This window comes from Penicillium griseofulvum (genome assembly GCF_001561935.1).
Source record: "Penicillium griseofulvum strain PG3 chromosome Unknown contig_80, whole genome shotgun sequence".
Taxonomy (NCBI): Eukaryota; Fungi; Ascomycota; class Eurotiomycetes; order Eurotiales; family Aspergillaceae; genus Penicillium; species Penicillium griseofulvum.
Genome location: NW_024467471.1, coordinates 195,737 through 208,330, shown reverse-complemented (window position 1 = coordinate 208,330; position 12,594 = coordinate 195,737). Strand labels below are relative to the sequence as shown.

Genomic DNA, 12,594 nt, shown 5'->3' with positions numbered 1-12,594 from the left:
GGAACGTTTCTGTCTGTGAACGTGCGGAAGGCAGCAGGACGTGTGGTGGCTCGCCCTTTCGGCGAACGGAGTACGTTTATGAATTTTTCCATCGGTTGGTATAGCTGTACTGACTGACTTATTAGTACACGGACGTATCCTTCTATCCTCTTTTTTCTATTTTTTTCATCATGTGTTCTCGAAGTGCGAGGAGGATGGAGAAGAAAAGATGAAGTTGAAGCTGAGCATGTTCACTCAGTTAGGTCGCAGTATGAGGGCTATGGAGAAGAAGAAGAAAGTTGATTGTACCCGTGGACGTCAACAACTGCCGAGATAATAGGACCCTACTTCTCACCTAGCTACTTCATCTGTATCTTCCTTTCTCTGCCAGTCATTAACTACTCTCTTTCCCATCTTGCCTTCTATCACAACATTTGGATAAAGATAAACCAAGCGCGTGTATGACTATTCAGAGTCGTAATGAACCCTCCTAACACGAATGGAGCAGCAGCTATCCTACAATTACAAAGGCCTCGAGAACTATTCATAGCCTTAATAAACTCACTACTATATCTTAAAAGAAGTATCTAAGCTTACTCTAAGGTATAGCGAGGAAAGGATAAATCCAGCCACCATATGCTTTCTCTAAGCTAAATGCTATAATCGTTAGCCATAAGCCGAATAAAGTACTGGTAGTTTCACTCTAACCATTGTCCCAGCAGGACTCTGCGCCATATAGCACTGACCAACCATGATCTGGGGCATATCACACAGGCTGGACAGACAGTTACCAATGAGACTGACATTGGCAATGGCGACCATCCGAACGCGAAACCAGTCTTTGCATTGCTCCTGTGCAAATCTCTATCCAGGCCACCGAGGATGTCTATCCAGACCTGAAGTATAAATGGTCTGTTTGCCGCAAATTCGTACTCATCGTCGGCGCTGGGTAATCACTTGAGGTAGTGGCCTTATTACCTAAGATCTCGGTGCCTGCTTTGCTTACGGTGTCGCTATGCCCGTGTTGGTCATATCGACATCGTGACTATTAGGAGTCCCATTTTTGACCATTGTCACTAATAATATGTAATACAAGTGTTGCGCTCAGAAGCATACCGTTCCCATGGTACTAAAATTGGCTGAATCATGTATTCTATGTGTTCATACAAATATGGATGGATTTCGGGAGGTCAGTTAGGGCTAATTGCGGTAAACCCGATTCGGAGATTGGAAATATGTCATGTGATCTTGGGGTTTATTTTACCGTTGAGATTGGTTTACGACATGCGGTTTGACATTTAAACGAAATGGCGGCCATTCTGGCATCAATTTCAGAGACCTTCAAACTCGAAGGTCGAGGATTGATATACTCGGACCGCTCCAGGAATCCATGGGACTACGCTACAATAAAAAAGTCCTAGCATGAAGGAAAGCATATTAAGAGGATATTCGAAACTACCCTAAAGCAGGTGACCGGTTAATCTGTAAACAAACTCGTAATGCAAGAAAGCGCCAGCATAACGCCAACCCATGAAAGAAATAAGAGAAGACCGCATAAACTCAGCAGACCAGGAACAAGATCAAGTAGATGTTTATGTATGTTGCAAGAAGGGGGAATAGTTGTAAAGAGACAACCCGCAAAGCCCGGCCAGCTGAGAAACGAAACTCTATACAAGTCGTGACATGTAAATGCGCTGAAACAGATCCAGATAGGTGTAAAGGGTGTGTTGTGCACGAAGTGATGGGGGGAAAGGGTATGAGACGCCAGAAACCAGAATGGATACAAGGTCGAGTGCGAGATATGAGATAAGCAAACGCTCAACGTATCGAAGGATAAGAAAGATGAAAAAGAAGTAAGATGGATCATGGACTGGGGGGAAAGAAATGTGCCACATGGGATGGCAAAATAAGGTATCCGACGAATGGACTACGGTGGTGTGGGAGTTTGTCCGAACTCTGCATGGCCGCGGGGCTTATCGCGGGGCTTATCGCGGGATCGCATGTACATGGCATCGGAGTATGCGTCGGTCGCCGGGGGAGCGATCTCTCGAGGAAGGGTTCTGTTATGATGTTGCTGTTGCTGTGTCACAACCTCTCGTGCGTAGAACTCCACGAGCATTGTCCCATATGACTCGAGTTCTTCGACGGTAATGGCGAGTCGGAAGTCATTTAGAAGGAGGAATTGTAGTTCCAAGTGGTTGAGCTCCACCAGTGGAAGTCCGCCAACCTGCATATCCGATCATGATTAGCTGTAGATCCACGAATCACATATAAGAATCACAAACCTTTGCATAACGTGAATTGGTGTAGAAAACATCAGAGAAGAACTTGCTCGCACAGGTCACGGCAGCGATGACCAGTCGATGGATATTAAAGCTATCAACAACGAAGAAATGTGAAAGTGCCTCGGCATCCGACTGAGACGAAAGGCCGGGCGAATTTGAAGCATTCGATCCTTGCGAGTCCTGCGCAATGAAGCCTGTTGAGTGGGGTGGTGTGGCCATTAGAGAATCCTGCATGTGGCGGGCTGGGGATTCAGTAGAGTCGGACGAAGCTTCAGATCCCGTGGCAGAATCCCAACGCTGGTGTAGGTTTTCCAGCTGATCGCGGTTGACCAGCTCAGTCATGCGGTCAAAGTAGACCAACAAGCTTAGAAAGACCTCGTATGTTGTGGGACAATATTTGTGGATGCGAGTTAAATAACTCAAGATTGTTATGGTCGGGACATTCTTGCCATGGAAGGCGAGGACGCTGGTGGCTTGCGGGCTAAGGTTGGATGTGCCTTCGGGCGGGGGGATGTGGCGATGTACATGTTCATGATGCATATCGTTTGTAGTCGTGATCTTAGTTAAAAGCCCAGCAACCATCTCGATGATCTCCGTGACCGGCATGGAGCTAATCTCATATTGTCGTTGCGACCCAGTTCCGGGAGTGTGTGAGCTCGGTCCGATGAAGTCCTCATTAGCGAGACTTTGGATATGAGATAAACTTTGGACACGAATGCGGCTCGGTGAATTGGCTTCCGAGCCTGGCACGGACTGCATGGACTGGTATGTGGGTTGGAGACGCGGTGAGTCCGGCGCCGACTGATTAGAGTAGCCGGTCTGTGTTGGTGGGGTACGTGAGTCGGGAGGAAAGGAAGGGTGAGACGTCATTGAAGGTGGTCGTGGGGTAAAAGTAGGAGTATCGGAAGAGGCGCGAGAAGCTTGTGAAGGTGTGTAGTTGATGTAAGCCGGTACATCATTCGCATGCACAGGAAGAGCAGAGCCTACAGACGGTGGGGCAGAGGTGGGGGTGTTTGAGGAAGTCGAGTCCATAGAACGAGAATAGGAATCCGAATTGATTGCGCCTCCCAACATGTTATCTGAGGGCACGTTGAGGACGACGGAGCCCATGTCAAGTCTGTTTTTCTGCGGGAAGGTCAGCAAGGCGGTCGCAGCTCGGGTTTCGCGATAAAGCTAAATGAAGTAGACAAGATGAGATGGAGACAAGAATAATAGAAATAATTTAGTAGAGAAAAGAGAGAGGGGCATACCCTTTTTTTTTTTCTTTTTTATTAACAGGGGCTGGAATAATCAAGGAAAAACCCCGGGATAAAACACGGAGTGGAGGATCAGCGACTGCTGATCGAATCCATTTGAAAAGAAATAAGAGAAGAATAGAAGGATTAGAAGAATTAGAAAGGGAAAAAGGACGCGTAATATGAGGGAAGTTGATGTTTAGTCAAGGTGAAGTCAGTGAGGTCAGTCCCCGAGAGATGAAACAAGTTGGTTTTTTTTTTTTTTTTTTTTACATTTACAACTGTTAAGGTATAATTCTGATGATTCTTGTTTGGACTATAAGATAAAAGGAAAAAAGTGTTTTTTTATCAAACAAATGAGATAAAAGACGGTGTAGATATAGGAGATTCTTCCGGTATATTGACGAATGATAACACGAGCTTCGCGCCCGTGGACAAGAGTGATGATTCAGATATCTTGTCTATTTAGTCCGGGGAATCGAATATATTTAGAATTTACATCCCCGATTTATACTTGCATCGAATAGGGATGTGACATGTTCTAGCTCTGAACACTAATAGAAACTACAGATCTCAAGAGTGTTCTACAGACAAATCACGACCTATATAAATTTGGTATTATTCAAGGATATCGGCAGTTATGACCCAATGGCCCGCTGGCCGAACACTTCCGATCTTGATATGCTCGGTCCCTTCCCTACATGGCCCGAAGGTGGGGGATTATGCTTCCGGGGACTAGTGCTGTCATATTTGACGCTCAGACACATATCCTCGAGGACATATGTTGTATAGCAGAATGCTAAGACCGGAGAATTGGGGATCATGAAACCATTTCATTTGGAGACGCAATATTAGCTTATTAATTCGTCACTCCTGGCCCAGTGTAGCCGTTGTCTGGCAGGTAAAGATGTCTCACGGCACCGGCCTTGGTCAGGACCACGAGGCGAATCACACCACCGGAGCTACCGTCCCATTTAATCGCCTCCTGCAAAGCACTTCGCACAAAGTCGATACCTTCTTCCTCTGTCATCTGTTCCCGCCAGTGGGCATCAGTATAACCGTAGATGTAGGTCGAGCCCGAACCGCCGATAGCAAACGACTGCTTGTGAAGGGATCCTCCCAGCGGTATCGAGTACACCTGACCTCCGTGTCGTGCATCCCATCCGGCAAGGATAATACCCGCACTATTGTTCAGTCAGCATGGATTTCGAGCGATGATCCAAAAACTCGAGTACAAACCTCAGCGCATCTTTGTTCTCATAACACAATTCCTGGAAGAGTGATGCAGCAACCTGTGTGGTTGGGGCCTCGGCATTCGTTACGCCGTACATGTTGAGATGGTAGGAGACAATGTCGGCCACGGCCTGGGTGTCTGCTGCGGAACCCGATCGGCAGCACCAGATGGTGTCGTGCACCTGTGTCAATTTGTCGGTGACTCGGTTGGCAATGTAAGCACCGGTGGTTGTTCGACTGTCTGCACCCAGGATGACTCCGTCTTTGAAGTTGATAGCCATGCTGTTGGAACGTTAATGGGGATGTTTGCAAATGGTAAGGTTCGAGAGCTCCAAGCTCAACTCACATCGAGGTTCCCAAGCTGAATGAAAAACGATAGGTTAGTATATCTTGTGTAGCTCGATGGTAATGTCATCATGACTGTAGCTTACTTGACCTCGCCAGACTTCAGGTGGTTCATGTCGACGTGAATGCCATCTGGAGATGTTAGCTCGCTGTCGGCGGATGACGATAGCTCTGCTCACCTTCACCAAGCATTCCTGATGTTCCATGGGGGGCCACCATTTTGTGATGTGTTCGATAGAAAATAGAAAATGTAGAAAGATGACTTCAATAGACCAGATAAAACAGCAAGGAGAAGAAGGAGGTTAAGGGAAGAAGTAGAGGTGATGCTATCATGAACACAGGCAGAAGCTCACAACGCGGCAGCTCGGGCGGTGAGAGGCCCCCAGCCCCTGCGATCGACTTATGATCTCCTCCCCCGCGAGACTCCTGAAGCTCAATTTGCCCTTTTCTTCTGGAATTGTCTTATTGACTTGCCGTAGTCATCTCTGGTCACAGTGACTATATCTGCTAGTTAATAATTTCGCAATACCAGAATCCCCAGACCTTGTTTTGCCGCATCCTCTATCAGGTCCCCACTCTTTAAGTCCCAACTTGAGCGCCATGTCCGAATCTCCTCCGCCTCCATCTTGGAGCATCAGCAACATGGCTAACAGTGCTGCGCAGTTCATGCGACTGCCAGTTCTTGCGTCATCTGGTCTAGCTGTTGTTGCAAGTGGGCTCCTCTACTTCAAGCAAAAGTACGCTATTGACATCTAGACCGTTTCTTTACGAAGCTAACCACTTTCCCCAGTGAACTAATCTACCCCCGCAATGTCCCTGTGGATGCGCGCACAAATGTACCCAGTCCTCGCCAATTTGGCATCAGCGACTTTGAAGACCTCCAGATCCCCACACCCGACGGGGAGTCCTTGCACGCCTTTTTTCTCCGGCAACGACCAAGCCGCTACTCTCGCAATTTAACAGTCCTAATGTTCCACGGAAATGCAGGCAACATCGGTCACCGTGTTCCTATCGCCAAAGCTGTGCAGGATACGCTTCAATGCAATGTTTTCCTGCTCGAATACCGCGGATACGGGATGTCTACTGGCACACCGGACGAAGCTGGCCTGAAGATCGATGCTCAAACGGGTCTTGATTATCTACGACATCGCCCAGAGACAAGGGATACTGAAATCGTTGTCTACGGACAAAGTTTAGGAGGTGCCGTGGCTATCAACTTGGTTGCCACCAACGAGGAGCAAGGTGATATTGGAGGACTAATCTTGGAGAACACTTTCCTAAGCATTCGCAAGTTGATCCCAAAGTATGTCTTCGAACTACCATCAACATTTTCCGGGCGAGTAATACTAACTTAAACCAGTGTTTTCCCCCCAGCACGGTATCTAGCACGTTTCTGCCACCAATATTGGACTAGTGAAGATGTGCTGCCCAAGATTACCAAAACTCCAGTTCTTTTCCTTAGTGGACTCAAGGATGAGCTTGTTCCGTAAGCTTGTATACTTCAGTCTGCATTTCCATTGCTAACCTTCCTTAGCCCGTCGAATATGACCCAATTATTTGCCGTTTGCAAGTCCGAATGCAAGACCTGGCGCACACTCCCGAATGGTGGTCACAACGACTCTGTTGCTGAGCCAGGGTACTTCGAGCACATTCTTGCCTTCATTACAGAAGAAGTGCTACCTAATAAACAGTAAACCGACGTGACTTCTCCATCTTGCCTGGATTTCTGGAATCCCCAATGGTGAAACACTTTGCCTAAAGCTTTCCCTTCCAATTTCTCTTTTCTGCCAAGAAGTGCACAAGCTTTGCTACAATGCTTGGCTGTCAACACCTTTTCGACCGCCAATTTGAACGTCTGGTTTCGGCCCCTACAATACAAGAATCAATTGACAGGAACTGTTGATTATGACCATGATACCCCTGCCACGCAACCAAGACATGAATTTCACTTTGCATCCATTCAATGATCACGGCCTGCCTCTAATGGCCCCATACATGGCTCCGACGACTTCCTTTATTGACACCAGCCTTCAGGGTGAAGGGCCACACCTCCCATTTGATTGAGAATGGCTCTTTTCTTCTTTCTATTTCTTGTCTAATTTATGTTTGATTCTTGTCACTTTAGTTTCCCCTTGCCCACTGTTATCCTATTCGCGGTGTTTACAATATTGACTCAAGAGCAGGTGCTAGGCGTGTTTCTTTTCTCTGCTTCGTTTTCGGCGAGCCTTTTGTTGCTTTTCACCTTGCTTGTGCGCAGATACTACACGGAGAGAACCCTTTGACATCGGTACGAATGTAATAATTCTTCATGAATCTTTCGCTATGCAGTGGATGTAGACCCGCGGCTTATTAACACAAGGCACAGGTCATCCAAGTACATTCTCAAGCCCCTACATTCTCCTTTTAATTGTACCGCGGTGGGAAGAAACCTGTTCTCAGCCTCGGTGCGTACATCTAAACGTAGAGACTCGCCTTCTGACCAGGTCCAGATAAGCTTCATCATAATTAGCCTCTTACAGTGGTGGTCTTATTGGTGTTTGGACATTTATAGGAGCGAGAGGGTTTCTAGTGAGTTTTGAATATAACCAGAGACCCATAGATAAGTTGAAGTGGAATACATACGTTTAGATATATGCAACAATATAATATATATATCACTAGTTATATCTACCGATTTGACCTGAGCCCTCACCTAATTAGTATAGACTGTGTATCAATGACGAGGCATGTAATAGCAACTGATATCGCCGGTTTTACGACATATATATTTACAAACGAGAGTTTGGTTGGATGACTCTAAGATGCTGCTGAACATCTCGGAACATTAAACCGACATCACCTTCATTTAGAGTGATTTGTGGTATACAGCGTTGCAAATGTACTAGCGTGCGTATATAAGATGAAAATACGTTGGAAATCAAATCATTTATTTTCATTTTTTACATCTCTTCCATGATCAATGGCCAATTCTTTAGAGACGCCTGTGTCTCCTATTCCCACGAGAGCCAAAATCCCAAAGACACATAAAACCAGACAAAATGGAATGGAGAGAGAAATATAATACAAATGGCCAGGTTCGAGTGTGACAGAAACATCCTAAGGAAGTTTCTCAGCCTCTACCAACAGCTCCTCAACCTTGAAGTTCTCAACATCACCTCGGGTGAACATGCGAACAAGCTCACTCTTCCGACCAGAAGCCAGTCCCTCAAAGTCGTAGAAGCGCTGCACACAGCTAACAAGCCAAGTCGCCTCAGTGGCCGAAACACCGCCGTCGGGAATAATCTGACCATGCATAAGAACCAAACCCTTCTCATCCGCCAGATCAAGGTGGTGAGTAACAGTAGTATGAGGCTGTGCAAATGCACCGTGCATCTTATAAACACCCAGATTCGTGAAGATCACGGTAGAGGTATGGTTATTGGAAGGCGACAGAGTCGACCCCTCAGCAGGCGGGTGGAAAGCCCACTGGAGGAAGTGAATATCGGCAGCGGTGCCAGTGGCACCCTCGGGCGTCTGCTCTGCCTCTTCGGCAGTCTGCGGGCGCGGGAGGGGCAGGATGAACTGCGGGTTCTCGCGTGCTGATTGCATCATGCGCTTGTATGTGTCGAGGGGGATGGCGGCGGTGATGGCGTTCGGGTTCTCCGCGAAGCGAAGACGCCAGAGCGCTTCGATCTCCTTGAGTGGGAGCTCGCGGATCTTCTCGACATCGAGGTAGGTGCTGAGGGGCTTGACGGGGCTGGAGTTGCCGGACACTTTGCGTGCGGCTTTGGCGGTGGGCGATTCCTTTGGAGGAGGGGGTGCCTGGAATGCTTGGGGTGTGCCTGGGACGGCAGTGGTGGGTTTGGGAGTTCCGGGCTCTGGGGTAACTGGGGTGGATGCTTTGCGACGGAGATCTTGGATTTTCTTTTCGTAGGCTTCCTTCAAGGACTCAATCGACTCATGTCCCTCTCTGGTATGATAGTTAGTTCTGATGCAGGAATATCCCTGAGGAAAGCTTGCTCACTCTTTGGCCTTCTGGTCCAGCTTGGACCGGTACTTGTCCAATACATAGTTGGGATCGTGGTGTGAGGCGAGGAAGCGGACATCGTGAACTTGCGCCCACCGGCGCTGCTGATGACGCAGCAGGTGGGAGTTGCCGCGGATCAGCGACTGGAATCCCTGGGGTCGGAATGATGGCATTTTGAGTTTGAAGAGTAAACAGAATAAAACTCCGAAAGGTAATCTCCAAATAAGAGCCTTAGACAATACACAATTCCCGGCAATGATGCCTTGATGCCTTGATGCTTATTTTTGGTCTGGTTTTTGACCGCTCATTGGACCGCCTTAGATACTCCGAAATATTGGGCCAAACCTCTATACCTCAATATACCGCCCTGTATACCGCCCTTTAAATTCTGCCGGTTCTGCAAGAGTTTGGGTTCAGGCACGTGGCCTAGCGCGGAGAGGGAGTGGCAGTATATTTAAATGACAGGCGGTATAAAGGACGGTATTCCTAGTCACCTTCAAGGTCGATATCTACCGGTGAAACAGCTTAGTTCGATATTAATTGACTACAGCGCGAATTGATTACAGTGGTTCGAGACTACAATGCCCTACTATCTTCAAGTACTTTGAAGCTGGGTTCAAAGCAGGGAGTTGTCATTCATTCTCGGTAGAATAATTTCAACACCAGAACCCGCATTAACAGAGACCCTCTCATAGTGATAAAGCAGATATGACTAAACTCTGTGTGCGCGGGGGGCCATTTCTTTTTATTACGGAATATTTATATATAAATTAAGAATGAGGTTCACGATGAACCTGTTGAAAGCTCCTAGTCACCTGACCGTCTCTGAGTCTGTAGGAGGAGACTCTTATGGTTTCTCTCTTTACTCAGCAAGCGAGGGAGGACTGTTAGACGTGTGAAATAATGCTTAACCTAATGCACTTGCAGTGAGGGATGGAAATGCTGCAGCTGCAGCTGCAACAGAAACCTCGTTCCCTAAAACGCGGAAGACTCCAACTTTTGATGAAGAGATAACTCATGGCCAAACACTCGTTGACGCCCTTATGGAGCCATCATTACCCATGACCGGATCACCAGTAAGTACTACATAATGCCTCTACGTTTGCATATGTGAGGTGTATTTAAATCAGCGCCAGTCAATCGGAAAGAGACAGTCACATTATGAATATAAGACCAGAGGATCATGTTTAAGGCAAGTCCTTGCCCTGACGAAGAAATAAAGCTTGCTCGTCTAGGTCCCATCGAATTCAGAATACATGTGTCATTCGGGAAACACCTAAGTATAGCGAACTCCTTGAGACATGCAGCAGTGAAACTCGGGATTTACACGAAGGGTTTCCACTGCTGCTCACACCACTCCCAAAACCGTGTTGGATATCCAAGTCCCCCATCCTCGGCCGAAGTCATCGCCGCTATAATGTCTTGTCGTGGACAATCCTCATCCGGTCGAATCCTTCCCCAAGGAATGACATAGCCACCATTGTTCTCAAGGGTTATCTCGGACGATAGACCGGCGTATAGCTCAGTGTACGCCCCAAACTTGGCCTCATGGAGCAAAGGGTTGATGAAAAACATGGCAACCGCTGGGGTCCCTCCATATGAGCCCGCCTTTAGATTGCCTGGATTCTGTACCACGCTCACAATATTCTCCTGGTCGAGTTCGGAACGTCGTGCGAACTCCCGTCCGAGCATCCAGGTTCCTACCTTTGAGACGGCATAGTTGCGAGTGCGATCCTTGGTCCCCTCATCTAACACGGTGAAATCAATCCCATTCGTTGGCGAGGCGCCCTCCGCCAAAAAGCTGGATGTCCACACCACCCTGACAGATCCACGAGGCGTCTCGGGCGGTGCTGCAGCCGCCCGTAGCTGCGGTCGTAGGAGCTCGGTGAATAGCAAAGTCGCGATACAGTGCATACCCACCATAGCTTCGAATCCCTGGGCTGTTTTAGCGCCGGCTTTTACCAGGTTCGCTCCAGTTCCCGCATTATTCCAGAGAACGTCGAGCTTTGATTCTTGTTGTGCGAATGTAGTTGCCGCCTCCTTGACTGATTCCAAGTCGTTGAGGTCAAGATGGAGGAACTTAATCTGGCCAGGCAACTCTGGCGCAGGTTGAACATTCATGATAGATTGGATCGCGTGTTCGGCACGCTCCTAAGGAACCGTGTTAGTCCACTGGTAGGATCATGAGTACCGTATTTGTTTGGGGGACTTGCCTTCGATCTTGATGCCATGTAGATGGTGGCACCGGAGCCGTATAGGATCTTGCATAATTCAAAGCCGACGCCTGCATTGCCGCCTGTCACGATGAAAACCCGACCCTTTTGCAAGGGCAGCTCTTTATCAGTGAACGCCGCTTTGGGCGGAAACCATTGGGTGCGCAGATTCCTGAGGGAGCTAAGCGACATGGTCGGATAGGAAGTTGAATGCGAATTGATTTTGCCTCCATAATAGAAGTCTTTTGTGTGCCTATATGTCCTTCGCGCCCTGGGTGGGGTTTGTAAAGCTCAGCTCAGCCCGCCGAGGCTGCTTACGCCCCCGAAACCTGCTTCCAAGGAAGTTCAGCTTGCATTGATAATCTGGTGATGAGACCCGACCGGCCGGCCCACCACCGGACTAACCATCGGACCAACCATCGGACCAGGTACAAAGCTGTTCCCCCCTTTTGTTTTGTCTTTCTTGGAAAAATTTCCACTCGCCTTGTTGCTTATCAAGAACGCGCTCGCTACCGTGAATGTTTGAAATGAGCAAATATCGCTTTATACCACCCAACGTATGGAAAATAGCAAAATTTCGCTTTTGCCTGCAAATATCAAAAGAGAAAAGTCTGATATACTACCCTTCTGAATTACTCGAAACTACATATGTTGTTTCGGAGTAGATAGGGAATCAATGCCGGATAGAGGCTGTCCAGTATCTATGGAGCTACAAAACCCTAATTAACTACCTCGGCAGTTACTACAAGCCGCGTTGGGTTATCCGGGGATTGGGATCGAAACAGCAGAACCATTGCCAGAATATTCTTGGAACCAGCCGTGCTATGCCCCTCACCACCACCGGTCGACCTAGGCGATGACGGTAGCTGGCTTAGGGCTTATATGGCGAAGAAGTCCAGCTGAGGTCTAGATTTTCAGCTGCGCTGTGCAAGTTCCATGTTCTATATCAGTTTATAACTACGCTGCATATTCTTACGTATAGATAAGCGATACATGGCCACAAGGATACATATAGTTGTAGTAGCTTATACATCGCTTGATTGCGAGGGTCAGGATATGTGAAATAACACGTATATACAGCCTTGTACCAATTGCTACCCGAACAGGTTACTAACTGATCTACATATTGAGATTCCACCAATTGAGTCGCCTTCCCAAGGACTGCAATATCATTCTGGAATCTGAGCATCTTCTTCACCTCCGGCAAAGAAGAGAATTTTGACATGAACTCTTCCTCCGCCGCACAATCACATCCAGCAACCACCCCTTCATCCAGGGCAGCAATATACCACCAAATG

The 12,594-nt window shown here is 47.7% G+C and overlaps 5 protein-coding genes across 5 annotated transcripts; 1 reads left to right on the top strand and 4 right to left on the bottom strand.

Annotated features, from left to right (window-relative positions):
• Nucleotides 1–1,906: 1,906 nt before the first annotated feature.
• Nucleotides 1,907–3,374, bottom strand: PGRI_011270 (putative cyclin-dependent protein kinase complex component; the record flags this gene model as incomplete). Its single annotated transcript, XM_040788840.1, has 2 exons — nt 1,907–2,206; nt 2,265–3,374. The coding sequence occupies 2 exons, from the start codon at nt 3,372–3,374 to the stop codon at nt 1,907–1,909; spliced, it is 1,410 nt and encodes a 469-aa protein (XP_040645793.1).
• A 984-nt stretch (nt 3,375–4,358) lies between these two features.
• pre3 (proteasome core particle subunit beta 1) lies at nt 4,359–5,296 on the bottom strand (the record flags this gene model as incomplete). The annotated part of the gene is made up of 5 exons (XM_040788839.1): nt 4,359–4,683; nt 4,739–5,014; nt 5,079–5,093; nt 5,164–5,209; nt 5,257–5,296. 5 exons carry the CDS (start codon nt 5,294–5,296, stop codon nt 4,359–4,361), a joined length of 702 nt encoding a protein of 233 aa, XP_040645792.1.
• Nucleotides 5,297–5,677: 381 nt separating this feature from the next.
• Nucleotides 5,678–6,771, top strand: PGRI_011250 (alpha/beta hydrolase; the record flags this gene model as incomplete). The annotated part of the gene is made up of 4 exons (XM_040788838.1): nt 5,678–5,814; nt 5,868–6,380; nt 6,438–6,563; nt 6,612–6,771. The coding sequence occupies 4 exons, from the start codon at nt 5,678–5,680 to the stop codon at nt 6,769–6,771; spliced, it is 936 nt and encodes a 311-aa protein (XP_040645791.1).
• Nucleotides 6,772–8,173: 1,402 nt separating this feature from the next.
• PGRI_011240 (ATP11 family protein) lies at nt 8,174–9,256 on the bottom strand (the record flags this gene model as incomplete). The annotated part of the gene is made up of 2 exons (XM_040788837.1): nt 8,174–9,026; nt 9,081–9,256. 2 exons carry the CDS (start codon nt 9,254–9,256, stop codon nt 8,174–8,176), a joined length of 1,029 nt encoding a protein of 342 aa, XP_040645790.1.
• Nucleotides 9,257–10,406: 1,150 nt separating this feature from the next.
• PGRI_011230 (Short-chain dehydrogenase/reductase SDR) lies at nt 10,407–11,488 on the bottom strand (the record flags this gene model as incomplete). The annotated part of the gene is made up of 2 exons (XM_040788836.1): nt 10,407–11,182; nt 11,275–11,488. 2 exons carry the CDS (start codon nt 11,486–11,488, stop codon nt 10,407–10,409), a joined length of 990 nt encoding a protein of 329 aa, XP_040645789.1.
• Nucleotides 11,489–12,594: the final 1,106 nt, after the last annotated feature.